The 17,007-nt window shown below is 45.4% G+C and overlaps 2 protein-coding genes and 1 long non-coding RNA gene across 8 annotated transcripts in view; 2 read left to right on the top strand and 1 right to left on the bottom strand.

Moving 5' to 3' along the window:
• TCF7 (transcription factor 7) overlaps nt 1–4,210 on the top strand; it is a 73,215-nt gene extending 69,005 nt beyond the window's left edge. For 4 of the 6 annotated variants that reach the window (XM_077186435.1, XM_054642838.2, XM_077186436.1 and 1 more), the window contains one exon: nt 152–4,210. In XM_077186435.1, the coding sequence (XP_077042550.1) occupies nt 152–446 (295 nt within the window). In that variant the 3' untranslated portion in view covers nt 447–4,210. The remainder of the gene's footprint in view (nt 1–151) is intronic. The other 2 variants (XM_054642835.2, XM_054642837.2) reach the window with 1 other exon arrangement.
• A 1,589-nt stretch (nt 4,211–5,799) lies between these two features.
• SKP1 (S-phase kinase associated protein 1) lies at nt 5,800–15,120 on the bottom strand. Its single transcript, XM_054643279.2, has 6 exons — nt 14,966–15,120; nt 12,228–12,324; nt 9,945–10,018; nt 8,642–8,785; nt 7,833–7,973; nt 5,800–7,061 (listed from the first exon to the last, which is right to left on the bottom strand). The coding sequence occupies exons 2-6, from the start codon at nt 12,322–12,324 to the stop codon at nt 7,026–7,028; spliced, it is 492 nt and encodes a 163-aa protein (XP_054499254.1). The 5' UTR covers nt 14,966–15,120; the 3' UTR covers nt 5,800–7,025.
• LOC143695273 (uncharacterized) overlaps nt 14,079–17,007 on the top strand; it is an 11,719-nt gene continuing 8,790 nt past the window's right edge. The window contains exon 1 of the long non-coding RNA XR_013184375.1: nt 14,079–14,588. This is a non-coding gene — a long non-coding RNA (uncharacterized LOC143695273). The remainder of the gene's footprint in view (nt 14,589–17,007) is intronic.

Raw genomic sequence — 17,007 nt, 5'->3', positions numbered from 1 at the left:
GCGGGCCCCGCTCCCGGCCCGCTGGCGCCGCCTGGCGGTGTCCCCGCAGCGCTGCAGCGCCGTCCCGGCCCCGCGGGGATGGGGGACGGCGGCTCCGCGGGGCTGCCGGGACCCTCCCGTTACTCACACAGGCCTCTCTCTGCTGTTCCAGGAGGAAAAAGAAGTGCATTCGGTACCTACAAGGAGAAGGACGCTGTGCCAGCCCAGTTTCTTCCGATGGAAGTGCTATAGACTCCCCTCCATCCCCACCGGACGCACTCCGAGGCATCCCCTCCGCCTTCCCGTCAGAGCAGCTCGCAGCCCCCGCCGACCCCGCGCACCGCGACCAGCCCGACCCCTGCCCCGTGTCCGCGCAGCTCCCGCCCGCCTCCGGCCCCTCCAGACCCGGCGCTCCCCGGCGCTCCTCGGCGCCCCCCGCCTACAGCCGCGCCTCCTCGGGGACATAGTCCCTGCCAGCCGCTGGCCACGCCGGGCACTGCGCTCGCCCGCCTGGTTCCGCTGCCCCCGGACGAGGACCAGAGGCACAGCCAAATCCCCATCTCACTGTAAAACATGCAAAGTTTGGCGACAGGATGACTTAAGGATAATGGAAAACTCACTTGGTTGGGGTTTTTTTTGGAGGGGAGGGGTGATAAAGATAGAAAAGCAATTTCAAAAAAAAAAGGTAAAAAATAAGTACTTGCCAAAAGTTAAAGTGCTGATGAGTAAACAAGCCTTTTGTCCCTGCCCTGTGATGCTTTTTTTTGTTTGTTTGGGGTTTTGTTTTGGTTTCTTTTTTACTGCATTATCTCCAAGTGTGGCAGAGAGCAAAGCCACATCCCCAGCTTGCTGCTGTAGGTGGTAGGTGCTGTCAGTCTAACCCTGGCTTCCACTCCCTGCCCTCCGAGCTGCTTCAAAGTGTAGTCACTCACAGATGTCCCATAGCCCTTACACCAAGGAGCTGGAAAAGCTGGAATAGGAGAATTTTTTAAAAGCCCCTGTGTCTAAAAAGGAAACAAACCAATACCAGCATTCTGATCTGACCAGGTAAAAGAGAAATTAAATACTTAAAGAGGTGAATTTTTTGAACTTCTTGTTCGAGAACAGGAAGATGTTGTTTGCAGGTAACAGGGATAAATGTCCCATTCCATGGTTGTACAGCAAGGCAGAGGAAAAGGGAGCACCAGCCAGGCACAGGAGCACAGACCTGCTGCTGGAAAGGCTGACAGTCACTCAGGGCTTCAGGCAGGTGCAGGGTCTGCCCTGCTGTTAGGAATTGTCCTCTGCAGATGTGGACGGTCAGAAATCCCACCAGACAGACTGGCCAAAGCCTCAGAAATCACTCTGTTGCTTTTGTAGGCTCTGATCGAGCTCTGCACCTCCACAGCAGTGAGCAGGGCAGGGCATGTGGGGAGCCAACAGCCCCGGCAGGCTGGCCAGTGGTACAGGATCACACTGGCCAGTGGTGCAGGATCTCAGTGGCCAGTGGTGCAGGATCTCACTGGCCCAGGGTACAGGATCTCAGTGGCCCAGGGTACAGGATCTCACTGGCCCAGGGCACAGGATCACACTGGCCAGTGGTGCAGGATCTCACTGGCCCAGGGCACAAGATCTCAGTGGTCCAGGGCACAGGATCTCACTGGCCCAGGGCACAGGATCTCACTGGCCAGGGCACAGGATCACACTGGCCAGTGGTGCAGGATCTCACTGGCCCAGGGCACAGGATCTCACTGGCCCAGGGCACAGGATCACACTGGCCAGTGGTGCAGGATCTCACTGGCCCAGGGCACAGGATCTCACTGGCCAGGGTGCAGGATTTCACTGGCCCAGGACCACGCTGGCCCATCAGGTCCTTCAGGGGGAGGTGTGAGCTCTCCTGTGGCAGGGCAGTGTGGCAGCACAGCAGAACTCACTGCCCTGCTCTGTAGGCATCTGTCTGTACATACCCTTGGTGAGATAAGAACCCTCTTTGTCATGATTCAGTGTAGAACTTTTTAAAAAATCCTTATTCTAGCTTTTTCTAAAAGATTCTCCCTCCACCCTGATGATAATGCCAAATGTTCATAAAGCTCTCCAGCTTTAAAGTGTTTACCAGTTTCTGGTATTGTATTTATACTTAGAATTTGATAAACAAAAAACACTGTGGATGGATTATGATCTCCATGAACTGATGTAAATCCCAAATAATTCCAAGTTCTGGATTTACTTCAGGTTTACAGTCTTCTCAGAGACCACAGTCTAGTCCAGTGCAGACTTTTTTTCCTGTTTGAAAGAAATCTATTCCAGACTGCTGAAGAGAAAAATTACACCACACAGAGGTAGAGGGGGCACTATTTTTTTCCTACTTGATAGATGGGTTTTGGAGTACTGAATACAAATTATGTAGTAATATTATTGTAGAACTGCAAGAAATTTAAGATGACCTTTATAATGTACAAACTATTTTTATATTTTTTTCTTAATGCAAAAAACAAACCATAATTTTTTACATTGGATTAAATGTAACTTTTTAACCAAGTTTATGCCTCAAAGATTTAAAAATTAAAAAAAAAAAAAATAGCCAAACCTAACTAGTCTGTAGAGCAGCTTTGGGTTTAGTCCCTTTATTTAGATAGTTTTGCTTCTAGTAGTGTAGATTTTTTATTTCTGGTTTTAGTTTTGAAGATGTAAACCTATTTCTTTATTCCTCTCCTGTATAAATGTAACTTCAGAAGCACTGACAGAAAGCTATGTGCACAAGCCTGACAAGTTTGCAAAGAGTCGTTTTGAAGTTTGAATCATTTTAACCCTTGAAGAAGTAGCATGACCTGATCCAATGCCAACTGTACACTTTTGTACTGACTGCACTCAGAGGGTTAATTTCATAGCACTAGATCAATATGCAATCTGCTCATTTTAAATTATTTTAGCAAGCGTAGCCAACAGCATGTTCCAGTGCTGAACAGAGGAACTCAGTAGACTTGCCAGACCTGATATGGTCTTTTTAATCATATGATTTTCAAACAAAAAAAACAGCTTTAAAAATGGTTGTGTCTCAGCTGATCATTTGTCACTCTGAGACCCTCTGCTGTAAGGTGCTGTAAGTGTCACCTCCTGGAAACACCAGAGATGACAGACCAGCCACCACAGCCTGGTGTACCCCATCCTGGGTGCAAGGCTGGTGCAACTCAACACCCAACTGCTATTGCATGGTTGGATGACAGATGGAACTTAGCAGCAAAGCAAGGGCAGGTAGAAAAGAAAAAGCAGATGTATCTAAATAACACCAGAGGAAATTTCAGGGCAAGTCCTATCAGTATTAAACTGGCCGAGGCACCCAGAGCAGCCCTCGTTCATTTCACCCCCTGGGACTTTCACCCCTTATTTCAAGGCTCCTCTGGCCCCTCCATGGAGTCCCTGCCTGGACCAGCAAAAGGCTCATCTGCATTACAGCCTCCTCTCACCACTGTAATTCCACTGATTCCTGCCAAAGCTCCTTAGTGACACCAACATCCCCTCTCCAGGAGCCCTTGCATGTGCCCTCGTGGCACAGCAGCATTGTCAGAGCCCCAGAGCTGGAGCAGTCACAGCCACAGCGTTGTGTGCTCTGCTCTATACATACAGGCCAGACCTTACCCTGTGCTTCCAGCTGCTGCAGGATAAACTCAGAATACCCACTTGTGATCTACTGCACCCAGTTTATACTGGGGAAACTGAGAAAATGTCATTATTTTTATTGCAAAACACAGAAAAGTTACTGTTTGGCCTTTCCAAGATAAAATAGCATGACTGACTTCTGTTCCACGGCCCCATGGCTGATAACCAATGCCAAAACAAAGTTATTGATACCAAAAAGAGTGTCTTTCAAACTGCCATATGAAGTGTTGCTATTTTGTGTTAATACTCTTTTTTAATAAAAGGAAGACTTTGCCCTGAAGTTTTTATCTCAACAAGAATTTTCTTTTAGTTATTTTACAGCAGTTATAACTCTTCCTGAAATACGTATTTGAATTCCTGGAATCAGTCTGAATGTAGAAGTCATGGAAGTACCACTTCATTAAATCAAGTAAAACCACTGTATGTATGTAGCAGGGATAAATGTTTTGCAGCTGTACCTTCATTTGTCCAATGACTATCCATCATTTGTTGTAATTTTTTTACTTCACTGAGTTTGTATTTTTTGGCTTTTATGTTCAAAGTATGTTTATAGCTTTATAAATAAAGTAATTGCCAGACTGGCTGTTCAAAAGAGGCCACTGGAAGTTATAATGCTATCAAACTCTCAAGTAACTATTTCTCAGCATTCAAGAGGATTCCTGCTTGCTTTTGTTTTTTCCCTTCAGCATTTGTATGTTTGAACAGTTTTTAGAATAACTGCCAATAACCTTCAATGGGTAAGACTGAAATACTAAGCCAAGGGCACAAAGACAATACTTTTTTCCTACAATTCCTACTGACACCCAGCCTTGCCTCTCCCTAGCCCCACACTCAATCCCTTTATCCAAGAAAAGCCTGATCCCTGATCACGCACTGACTTTAAAAAAAAAAAGTTGGGGGAAAAAAAAAAAACAGCTTTAATACAAGTTATACAGCAACAGAAAGTTTAACAGTGGGAAATCAGTCTCAGAGTACACATCCAGGGCCTGTTAGAGCAGCAAGGAGCAGGCTCAGCTGAAGCATGGAACACAGGCAGCAGCAGGCACAGGACAGCCCAAACTCCCAGCACCTCCCCAGTGTCCTTCTCTACAGCTGAGCACAAGTATTACTGGAGTGGGTAAGACAACTGAGAGATTCAAAAAACCAGGCTTTTCCTGCTGACATCCCTGCCAGGCAGCTACAGAATTTGAATCTGGCTGAAGTCTGAGTCAGTACTGCAGGGGAATTTCAATTAGAGAACGTGAGTTTTATGCAATCCTAACTACCAAGACTAGTGAGAGTATTACAGATCTGACAGAGCCACACAATGCCTTGAGCACCCAGAGCAGCCCTCCCTACACCTCCACAGGTACCTCAGTGCCAACAGCCAAGTGTCACAACCTGGGGCTCCAGCACTGCACATCTGCCCAGCACAGCTCAGATTTGGGCCAGCTGCTCTCACAACTACCAAGTTTAATCCCAGGTGTGGTTATGCAGGCACAGCACAGCTGGAGCAGTGCAATGAGGAAGACAAACTGTGTCTTTGTCCCTCCCTCACCCTGAAGCAGCATGAGGCATCCTGCAAGGCTGACAAACATTGACACTGGGCTCGTGACAAGCACCCAAAGGAATTTACACAGGCTGCTGCCACCAAACACAATTACACCAGGCTTCTGAATGTTAACTACAAACATAGCCATAGAAAGGACATCACATTTTCCTCTAGTAGCACTTTTAAACTGAGGTGCATTGTTTGCAATACAGGCTGCTGGAAAGGCTTCAGCATGTCCAAGTGCAGCAGTGCAGTATTTTATGCCCACTAACAATGTCTAATACACCCAATATAATGCACAGCAACACAAAAGCAGGCCCCACAACCTCCTGAGAAACCAGAAGTGAGGAGCAGTTCTACCCAAGGCATGGGTCTGAATGCTGCTTTAGAGCAAATTCTGAATGCTTTCATAATGGTTACATCCAAAATGTAGGCAATCCTGGTAAGCCATCAAAAGTATTTCTCTGGATATTTAACCATCACCCAACTTCATCTCAAAGTTGCCCACTGTGGCTGACCCTGCATTAGTCCCTTAAAAACTTTACATCTGTTTTATTTCAATTAACCACTGCCTCAATGCTATTATTTCTACACTCAGTGATAAGTGACAGTAAAACTGTCTACTTCCAAATAACTAGAACCATTTGCAAACAAAAGTTTAAAAGCCCTTTATTAATTCAGAAGTGAAACACCAATATTTCAAGTGAGATAAGTATGTTTATTAAGGTTCATTCTACTCTAAGGTTTATACAGAGAATGGAATGCAATACAAGCTAAGAGCACACCTCAAAGATCTACCACACAACCATCCCCTACTCCCTATAAGGGAACTGTAAAAAAAAAAAAAAATCAGAAAACCAGTTACTGTTCAACTAGTTGCAAGTGGCTTTGTCCAAAGAAATTAAGCTTGATATTGCATTAGCTTTGTATGCAATAATTAAGTCTCTACAAGCTGAAGTATCACATACAGAGGCAAAAGATTTCCTGTGGACACATGAAACCATGTTTCCAAGAGCTACATCACAAGGGTCTTTAAAACTGCCTAAAAACCAGCCACTAACGGCATGCACAGGTCAATAATATTAACTTTGGTAATGTCAGTCATTTTTGGTCAAATCTGGATTCCACTTTAAACAGTAATATGTATAAAAACACACCCATCCTGTGCATAAAGCAACACACTTTATTTGCTATCACCTAGAGGCAGGTCTTCAAGACATGGCTGAAGTATTCAAATTTAACTGTCAGGAGCTTGTTTAGTTCTAAACCACATTTTCACTAGTCTATAAGGCAAGACTAAAAGGACAAGAAAGTGGTCAAATATTTAATTTTTTTTAAATGCAGGACAAGAACCATCTTGAAAATTATATAGCTTTAAGTAACACTTAACTTTTTCCACAATGCTTTTGTAAGAAATCCAGTAACTTTTTTATATTATCTAGCTCCCCAAGACACATTCTAGTTTGTTTTTCTTTCTGAAGTTATCAATACCCTGTAAATACATGTGTTCTGCTCTTCTTGAGGAAGAAGTTATAGATGTTTTTATTTACAACAGAGTCAATCCTTAGCACTATATCTGGACTTCAACAGTTTAAAAGTGTAATGAAAATGACAACCTTAAGTGCTACTTCCCATACAGAATCCACACTTAGTTCAGTTTTATTCATTGCAAAGTAAAAAGACATCCAATTACACTAGTAAAAACTCAGAGATCTAGATCTGTATACTCAAAAAAACACTACACGTGCAAAGGGAACAACATCCTGCTAACACAACTTCATTTGCTGCTGCATTTGTCTAATATTAACAATTATGAACAGGGCAGTGCAACTAGTATTTGGAACAATCCTTACAGTGTTCGAGTGTCAGGCACAAAACTTCATTTCTCTTCACACCACTGGTTCTCTTTACGTACCTGCAAGAGCAGTTTAACTGTCAGTGTGTGGCAGTGAAATTCTAAGCCTTTGGCTGTAAATACCCACAAGCATTCAGTATTATTTACTGCACAGAGACAAACTTGGAGCAGCTTTATGTTTTTCACACAGATTTTGCAATTATAAAATCTGTCTTCCAAGCTGGCCTGTTTATCAGTGCAAGCCAGGTTTTTCATGCCTAGGTTTGATCAAATCTGAAATTTTCTGACCAAACAAAGCAAATGGAATATCTGAAGTCTAAGCTGTTTATGACACAGCATTGAAAAATACCCTCAAAAACCTACAACTCATTGTCCCACACTGAAACCAGGTATCATGTTCTGCTTTCTCCCCAGCTCTGCCATTTTGCAGTTGGTTTGTTGGTCAAGTTTAAAGACCAGTGAGTTTGTTACTTAGAGAACCCAAACTTACCTCTCCAGCCACGTGCAGCAATACATCTTCAGCATTCCCATGACTGTCCCAAACCAATGAACTAAGACTGCCACAAACAACAATCCTACCTGCTTTCTTATTAAACATGCTGGAGTTAGAAAAATCAATACATTTTGTTTTGACCTTTTCAGGTAATGGGCTGCAAGCATGGTAGACAGCAAAAAGTCTCCTGCTAGTAGCTCCCCAATTATGAGGAGTTGATGCATTAGTTTACATTGATTGGGAACAAGTCTGCTGCATCACAAATTGAGTTATGAAGCATCACACAGTAATTCAGCACAAACAGCCATCTAAATTGTAATTAAACCCAGACCAAGTACCTGTGCTTCTTCCTCTTCAGTGAAGTCATTCTTAATATTGAATGTCTTGCGAATTTCTTCTGGAGTTTTACCCTTGATCATGTTTGCCACTGTCTTGCATGTGACATCCAGCAAACCTTTGATGTCCAAATAGTTTGCAGCCTGTGAAAGAGTTTTCAGATTTAAAGCCTACATATCAAAATTCTGTGTCTGTAGATGCACTACAGAAGATAAGTTTACACTGAAATTTTAGGATACTGTATGCAAACAGATGATCCCCACTTTGAGAAGCTTCTAGCTAAAACCTTCAGGACAGTACCTAAAACTTGCTTGCCAAATAGAAGGTAGTCATTTGTACCAGGAAAACACTCCTCCTGCTCCACCTTTTACAAACAGCTTTCAGAAGTCTGCAAACATCCAAGATCTTCAGTGTTGCAGTATTGCTAACTAGCCAAGGCAGGTAATGCTGGCTCACAGTCCATACACAGTACAAATTTAACAGTCAAAGTCAGATTTTCATTTTTATGCAGATCTCCAGAACTCTGTAACTAGCAATAAGCCCTCAACTTGGACTTGAGAGCAACAAGAATAAAAGACAGTGCTATTTAGTGAAGTATTTTGACTGATGAGCAAGTATAGTATATGAGCATTAGGCTAACAAGCATTCCAACATCCTCACCAATTTCAGCCAATACTCACCAGAGCCACCTGCCCTCCCCACATCCCCCCTTTCCAATGAAGAAGTAACTCAAGCAGCATAAAGGATTTATTTCTCAGGTGCATAGCATAGCTTCACAGGCACAGGCTTTGCCCTTCTTGAGGACACTCACCAGGATAAGTTCAAAAAGTGTTCCTTGGTCTACTTTCAGAAACTCTTGATCCCACACAGGGATGTCATCTGTTCTCTTTTCTTTGTTCTCATCATCCTCAGGAGGAGGTGGATCATCCTTGTGATGGGTGCACCACTGAATCACCTAATTATGGTTTTGATATTAAAGTTTTATCCAAGTGATTCTTCCATGAAACCCCAACTATAACTTAACTTCATTTTGGAATAAATTAGAACAATAGATCCCCAATCCCAGAATACAACAGCTTTCAGAAATCCCAACTGATTTAGTAGCATGTTAATTACTTAATCTTAAAAGCCAGCAGCTGGTGCTATGAAGTTATTAGTCCCTGGGCTAACATACAGGGGCTGTACAAAGAAAACCTAAACCTCATTTTGCTGCATTTAATCTGTTTGCAGAAACATACTTTGTATTAAGCAGACACTGCACAGGGGAAGAGAGCAGAGTGGTAACAGCTACCAGCAGGTCACACTCACCCCAGTACAAAGTTCAGACAGCAAGTTTGCCATTAGTGTTGGTTTGGGGTTTGTTTTGTTGTTGTTTTTTTTTTTTTTTTTAGTTTGGGAACATGCAATCTCATGACCCAGACATAAAAAAGAAGCAGGGATCTACTGCAAGCAAAATCCTGTTCCATTTCACCAACCCAAGAGACTTCACAAATTTAAGTTATTTATGTGTCTGTTCACTGGGAAACAATTCCTAACCCTATGTTTACCCCAAAATGGGCACAGTAGTTTGGTGCTTACTTTGGCACTACTCTTTCTATCTGAAAGCATAAAGAATCTTGGACACCACACAACTACACTTTTCTCCCTTAACCCAATGACCATGGTCTGTAATGAATTTAATACCACCAAGGGCACACAGTGTCTCTTAAGCACTGTCACTGCCACCCAGAGACAGTGACTGCCACTCTCACCACTGCCTGTCCATTAATCCTGTCTCCAAACATTTGCATCTCATGAACAGCCACCTCAGTTCACAGAATCCAATTAAAAGCAGAGCTTTAACACCATGAAATGCCAGTGTGCAGAGATGCCCAGCACCACTTCCTTAGGAAGCCTGTCTGGCTTACAGCTGCTGTTCCAGGTCACCCCTGTACACACTCTGCCATCACCCACCTGCCAGCCTCAGCCCACACACCCCTGTTCATGCACCTTGATTTGGTTAAGCTTATAGCACATGAAAAATATTTTCTAACCAGTAGTTCATAATACCCAACTCCAAGATGAACTTTACATTTCTTTACTGCCATGGAGCACAACAGCTTTCATCATCTTACCTTTTTTAAGATGGCTGCATTAACATTTGGAAGAGGGACTGGGTCATCATCACCTTCATCATCCATTCCCAAATCTAAAAATGGAAAGATTACTGAGCAATTGGTATTTTGACAACACTGAGGCTGAAGATTGGTAACAAAGGACCTCTAAAGGACTGTGAGGTAAGGAGCTTTTGGAAGGCTGTGTGGAGCTATGGCTGCATTATACATCCTAGGTTGTACCAAGCTGAGGTTAAGTGGTTGATAAGGCTGCCTCATCAAATGACACTATCTACAAACAATCAGCTAAGCTGTCACCTGTTAACTCAGTGTTCTGAATATGAACTCAGATGCTGAACAACCTGACCAACATTTGTGAATTTTTACCACTTACACAGTTTCAACCCACAAGTTCTAACTAAGGGCTCCCATTCCATTAATGATGAAATAAGAACTCAAATCTCTGTGGTAAATAGACACAGCATCTTGTCCTCTGCATGAGCAGGAAATACTGTAGCCACAGAAGTGCTGCTCTTAGGCTCTGAATCACTCATATTGATCCTGTACCAGCTGAAGAAGTTCACATGTAAGACAGCAGCACAAATCCTTCCATCAAAAATAGCATTTATAAAGCATGTTTCCAACACTCCTTGTTTTAAAAGCTTGTCAGCACACTCCAGAGAGATTTGGATTTATCTCCTTGGTATGATCAAGGAATCAATGTAAAAATAAGGAGAAAAAGATAATTAAAGTTTCAACTTGATACACAGAACAAATACCACATTAGCCATCTTTGACTAAAGAATGTGCTTTTTTTATTACCCAAATGCTAACAGTTGGATGACACCCTAGCTGTCAAAGACATCTTGGAATTAGTTATGTAATTGACTAACAATGCAGACCTTCACTCATTACATGCACGGATGAGCCAATTCTACATCACCAAGGAACCTAATTTTCAAGAACATACGACCATCATCACGCCTCAAATTTGTACGTGATAAAAATCATGCACTTCTGTATTTAGACAAGTCTGCTACTGTTGTTATCAGGGGGATGCTAATTAACATTGCTTTTTTGTTTGAAATGACTCCACAGATTCGCAACTGAAACACTACCATTAAAAGATACTGAAATAATTCAAGCAATATCTCAACTTCAGTCAACTCTGGTTGACTTGTCACCATCACCTCTTAACCAGCAATTTTATCTGTTAGCAGAAAATTAGTATTTCAATGGTGGTCCAACGATGCTCAGTACAACCCAAACTTTGAGCTCCTCCTCTCTCAGCTGCAGCACCCAACACACAAAACATCACCTGATGCTCAGCCACCTGCACTGAAAATGCATTTCACCTGTGCTAGCAGACTGGTTCTCTCCCAGGTTAGAAAGAGGCAAGTTTATGGTGCCCAGCTTACACACTTCCCATGAATAACTTCCCTCTATCTACAGCTGAGGGTCACTAAACACCAACACTGGCACAACTTCTGCAGGAGAAAACTGAGAATTGTGCACCCTAATGCATTCCATTTCCTGTTTGTGTTGCCAGCCTTGTTCAACAGCATCTTATTAACAGAATGGAAGCATTCAATGCCTGACATTCAACCTTATTTTTACTGTTCTCATAAGGTGTCACAACCAAACATTTACATGCAGGAGCATAATACTAACTACATGTACAGAAATAACTGTTCCTAAGCTAATTCATGAATACATCCAAAAACTAGAAAAAGCCACCAGTAAACAATGAGGATCTGCACGGGAGGGATTAGACAGTTTGCTCTGTATCCCAGCCATCTGGCAGATTTCCCCTCCCCCGCCACGAGTTCTTTTGTTTCAAATTTATGGCAGCAGGAGATCAGCCCTAAGTATTTATCCCAAATAATTTAACAGCATTCACAAGCTCACAATACAGGTTTAACTTCAGCTCTTTATTGCATTGATTTATTATCTCCCACTCCATACAAGTGATATTTACGTTCTAAGACTGGTTTGTGTGATTAAATAAACTGAAGTTTTAAATATTATTAATGTTCTGTTTGCTTAACTCTCACAAAACTGAAGTAGACTGTAGGCAAAGCAGTGGGCTGCTTGTATTTTACTGATCTCCCTGCAAGTGCTCTTAACCAGGGCTTTTTACAAGAGCACATCCACCCTGAACAGTTTCAGCTACAACAGCAGGAGTTACAGCTGTTCAGGCAGGAGACAGAAGCTGCTCCACAGACCTGGGAATCCTTTTTCAGCACAGCACCAGCTTGTCCCAATTCCTGTCCAAGAGGCTTCCTCAGGGTCTCACACTCTTACCTTCCAGCATGGTCTTTATAGTCACAGACTGTTTTGCAATTTCCACATCAACTTCAAAGATTTCTCCATCTGAGCTCTGCAGTTTAATTGAAGGCATCTACAAGAGAAGGACAGTTATTTCCACACAATATTCAGATGTTACATGTTCAGCTGACTCAAAGACATGCATCTTTACTGAAATTGTTTCCTCCCAACAGCAGATAGCCTAATGCCACTTAAGGTGCACTCAGATTATTCACTCCTTGAATCAACAGCCCTAAATTCATTAATCCTCATGTTGAAGAAACAAGGATTGACTGAAGTCTAACACAAACTCATGAGCTTTCTTTTTTTAACTTGAAAGCATAAAATACACAGATTAGTCAATAGTGCTTTTTTTTCCCAGTATAACACTACAGCTATCTTTCTCTTGAAAAAAACTTCAACACTTCCAAAACACCACTTGCCTCCAAATGCAAACAACTGCTACTCACTTCAACTGCTCAAACAATGTCAGATCTCAAAAGCAGTTTTCAAATGATAGCCTCTGGAACAGAATCATAACAATGAGGTTGGAAGGAATTCCTCTAGAGGGTCTAGTCCAGCCTCCCTTGCTCCAAACACAGTTAAACAGACCAGGTTACTCAAGATCAAAGGCTTTCCTCCAGAAAAGTGTTTGGTTTTCTGAAGAGATTAAAAAGCAATAAACTCCTACAAGGAAGGCCTTCAGCACTCACTACTGCCCTTGCAAAGCAGGAAGCAAGATCAGTACTTTGTTAGCATCTGAGACAACCATGCATTTTAACAAAGTTCCTGAAACAAACTGTAGTAAGATCTACGATAAAGAGGCAGCAGGCTTGAAAGATGTCATTAGCAAAAACACAATCAAATTCTACAAAAAAGCACCATTCCAGATATGTAACAACTGAAACCCAGAAGTGAAGCACATGACACAGCAGCCAGGAGATTACAACTTCTGGCTGAAGCTACACATGCAGACTGTGGGTATCAGTGCACTTGAAACAACCAAAGAACACTATAAACACAACTGTCTGGCCACAGAAAATTCATAAATTTGTTCTCAACCAGCTAGTAGGATGTGTTGTAAGTTCCTTTACCACACAAAATATTTGTTAGCAGCAAACCATTGCAACAGTTTCCTTTCTTTTTTGGTCCTCGAGTTACCTGCTTCAAGATCACTGAAGCATGTATTTGCACAGCCTGCAACTACTGTGAACAGCTCTGGGAACAAAGAATTTCAATTCCAATTAAACTGCCTACGTTCTTCCCCCACCAAACTTACCAGCTTCACACACTAGCTCCTCACAGTAGTACCTGAGCTAGCAACAGTTAATTAACTGGAGCACTTGAAGCAAACTTGCATTACCTCTTTCTGAAAGCTCATCGGTGTAGTGTGGCTGAGCCTGACAGCCCCGTGCAAACCCAGGCCACGGCAGGCTGGGCCAACACACGTTATTAAGCAGCTCACACCAGCCCCGAGTCCTCATTGCTTTAATTTCCATTTGGCAGTGAGCAGCCAGTTAATGTTTACACAGCAGTGTAACCCTATATGACAGTGCTACTTCTAATTAAGATGGGTGCTCTGGAGGAATACAGTCATGACTATTCCAAAGGTACAAGTGTGTGCATATATATAAATATACATATGTATACACACACACACACACAGAATCTGGGCTACAGCACAGCTCTGTGTTAGCAGTTTGAATGATGTTTGGGAAAAGTGCTGTAGGCACACATTTTAAATTTAATGCATCTGTTCTTGCAGTGACTGCCTGGGAGCACTCCAGAACAAACCCAGCTCCATCGCCAGCCTCCCCGAGCCTGAGCTTACATAATGCTGCACAGCAGAGCCAGGCCGGGATGCTGACTTAGCCAGGGGAGCCCCAGCAAGGATATTCCCCTCCAATCACCCAAACCTGCCTATAACAACACCTTCAGTTATTGCTGAGGGTCTGAAACAAGCAGAATGAAGTTAAACTACTGCCTTATCATTGGCAACACATCAGAATTTCATCGAAAAAAAAATTTTTTTAACACCACTGAACTCGATTTCCTAGAGAACAAGAAAAAAACAGAACTAATTTTTAACAAGCTGCAGTACGGCTCCGGCAGGTGACAGTCCCTGGGCAGCAGCACCACTGGGTGACTAAGCAAACCAGTCCTAAAAGCTTTATTTGACAACAGCACAACAGGCTGGGAGCCGAGCTCAGGCCAAACCTGAATTACAGCAGTAATTTATTTGTCTAAGCCTGAAACGCCGAGCTCAGCCACCTACAGCTGCGCCTCCCAGCGCCATTCCGGATGGATGCCCGCTGCTCCCCCCTCGCTCCCGCGTCAGCGCCGGTAACCAGGAGCCAGGTAACGAACTCACACCTGAGGCGCGGCCGCTGCGGTCACGGGGGGCAGGGGGAGCGGGGAGGGGGAGGCCCGGGAGCCGCGGGGGGAGGCTCGGTCTGCTCGGAGGCTTCGCTCGCCACCCCCGCGGGCAGCGCTGCCCACGCCGCCCCCGCGGGAGCTCCATTCCCGCACGGCCCGGGCCCAGCGAACCCCGGGCGCTCCATTCCTACACGGCCCAGGAGCGCTCATCTTTCCGCCCGCCCCGGCCCCCACCATCACCCCACGGCCTGCCGACCCTCCGTCCGCGGCAGGCCGGGCCCGCCGGGCCCGCCGCGCCCACACAGTTCCTACCGCTGCCCCCGCGCCCGCCCCGCCCCCCCGGCCCGCTCGGGCCTCACCGTGAGGCGGCGGCTCCGCTGACGGACCGTGAGGAGGCGGTGGCGGCGCTCGGGCCCGACTGCGGCGGCGCTCTTATACCGAGCGGGGGAGGGGGAAGGACCCGCCTCCCGCCGCCTCGCAACGCCCGGGCTGCCCGCCGCGAACGCCTGAGCAAAACACCGCACCGCGGCTCCCAAACGGCGAAATCCGGTACTCGCGCCGCCTTCCGCCAGGTGCGGAGAGGGGAGCGGAGCCGAAACGAGTCGGAGGGGAAGGAGCAGCCGGTGGAGCGTTTTTCAGGCAGCGACGGAGCCGCGCCAGGAGCCGCACAATAGAGGGAGGCCAAGGCCCCTTGCAGCGGGTTGAGGGGAGCGGGCCCGGCGGGTCCGGGCCGCCCGGGAGGGCGCCGCGGGGCTTCCGCCACAGCGGAGAGTACCGGGGCCGGCTCGGTGCCCTCCAGCGGCCCGGCTGACCGGTCGTGTGGGGAAATCGATCATTCAGAGTAACCCGGGCTCGCCCCAGAGCGCCCACGGTGCTGGTTTTCCTTCACGGGGAGAAAGGCAGGGTGATGCTGCCAATATCTGTGGAAGCTTCCCGCCGGTAAACACGGTGAAATTCCATCGCCAGGTGTTGCTCCAGAGGCGGAAGACATTTTAGCCGAAAAACAACGTTGAAGAACCGGCTAGTTTAAAATTGTTCCAACATCACACAGCCTTCCTCCAGTGGAAATAGGTGTGGGAATTTTCATGGAGCCGGGAATGGATTTAGCTCTGAGTGGTGCTCAAAGAACACCTGCCCTAGGTGCCGCCAGGAATTTCAGAGAGCTCTAGCTCAGCCCTTTAAAGCATCTCTGAACACCAGCTCTGCAAGGAGCCCCCGGGCCGAGGAGCAGAGCAGAACTGGGGACCCAAAGGCAGCCCAGGAGAGCTGGGCACCCAAACACAGCCCAAGCATTTGTGTTAGCACAGCCCCACCTGAGCACTGCCCCAGCACAGGTGACAGCTGACAGGTCACCAGTGTGTGCTAGAAAGCGACAGGTAGTGGGTTTTCAGGGGAATAAAAAGGGTATGTGAAGGGGTTTGCGTTGTGAGGAAGGGCAGGGTATGAGCTGTCACAGCACACGCTCCATGCTGAGCCCTGCTTTGTGTCAGCTCTCCATGGCAAAATGGCTTTGAAATAGGCAAGGTATTTACACAGTGACAACGCAGGATTCTGACAATTTTCTTCACTTCCAGTCCTAAATAAAAATGTTTTAGGAACCAAAAAGCATGTTTTCACATCACTCCAATGCAGACACAGCCAGGGTGTCTGTAAGCACACTGATACCTGCAAAAGCACCACACTACAGAGGACAGCATCATTTACAGCCTCAGGCAGAACCAGGGGAGGTTCAGGTTGGACATCAGCAAGGATTTCTTCCTTGAAAGGGTTGTCAAGCACTGGCATGGTGGAGTCACCATCCATGGAGGTGTGCAAGAAACAGCTGATCATAGCACTGAGTGCTCTGCTCTGGTTCACAAGGTGCTGATCAATCAGGGGTTGGACTTGGTAATCTTGGAGATGTTTTCCAACCTTAATATTTCTGTGCTAAGTCACAGGTTTCCCATCTCTTGGGGTTCCACAGAGTCCCAGGCTGTGCACCCCACACATTAGGGAACAAATCCTTATTTTCCAGACCCACTGGAAATTATCTTCTAACATGAAGAATTTTTGCAGGACTCAGAATTTCTTAGTTGAGAACCTTGTTTTGCTCAGTTCAGTAGCCAAGCCAATGAAGTGTCAAGTATTCCTTACTCCCTTCCCTCCTTTGCTCCCTTCCCTTCCATCTGAGTAGACACAGCATCATAGAATGTTAAGGGTTGGAAGAGACCTTAAAGCTCATCTGGTCCCACCTACCCTGCCATGGGCAGGGACACCTTCCACTGTCCCAGGTTGCTCAGGGCCTCATCCAACCTGGCCTTGGACACTTCAGGGGTGGGGCTGCCACAGCTTCTCTGGGCAACCTGTGCCAGTGTCTATCTCACATAACAAGTGAGACTACAATTAGAAAATATTCAATATG

Source organism: Agelaius phoeniceus, chromosome 15, assembly GCF_051311805.1.
Source record: "Agelaius phoeniceus isolate bAgePho1 chromosome 15, bAgePho1.hap1, whole genome shotgun sequence".
Classification (NCBI taxonomy): domain Eukaryota; kingdom Metazoa; phylum Chordata; class Aves; order Passeriformes; family Icteridae; genus Agelaius; species Agelaius phoeniceus.
This window is presented reverse-complemented; position numbering and strand designations above follow the sequence as displayed.

Bases quoted from the DNA above. Each gene is read 5' to 3' on its own strand.
- SKP1 (XM_054643279.2), bottom strand. From the start codon at position 12,324: ATGCCTTCAATTAAACTGCAGAGCTCAGATGGAGAAATCTTTGAAGTT. The intron at 8,786-9,944 runs GTAAGATGATGA...AACCATAATTAG, and splicing joins ATGCAGCCATCTTAAAAAAG to GTGATTCAGTGGTGCACCCA. The intron at 7,974-8,641 runs GTGAGTGTCCTC...ACTCTTTCACAG, and splicing joins CACTTTTTGAACTTATCCTG to GCTGCAAACTATTTGGACAT.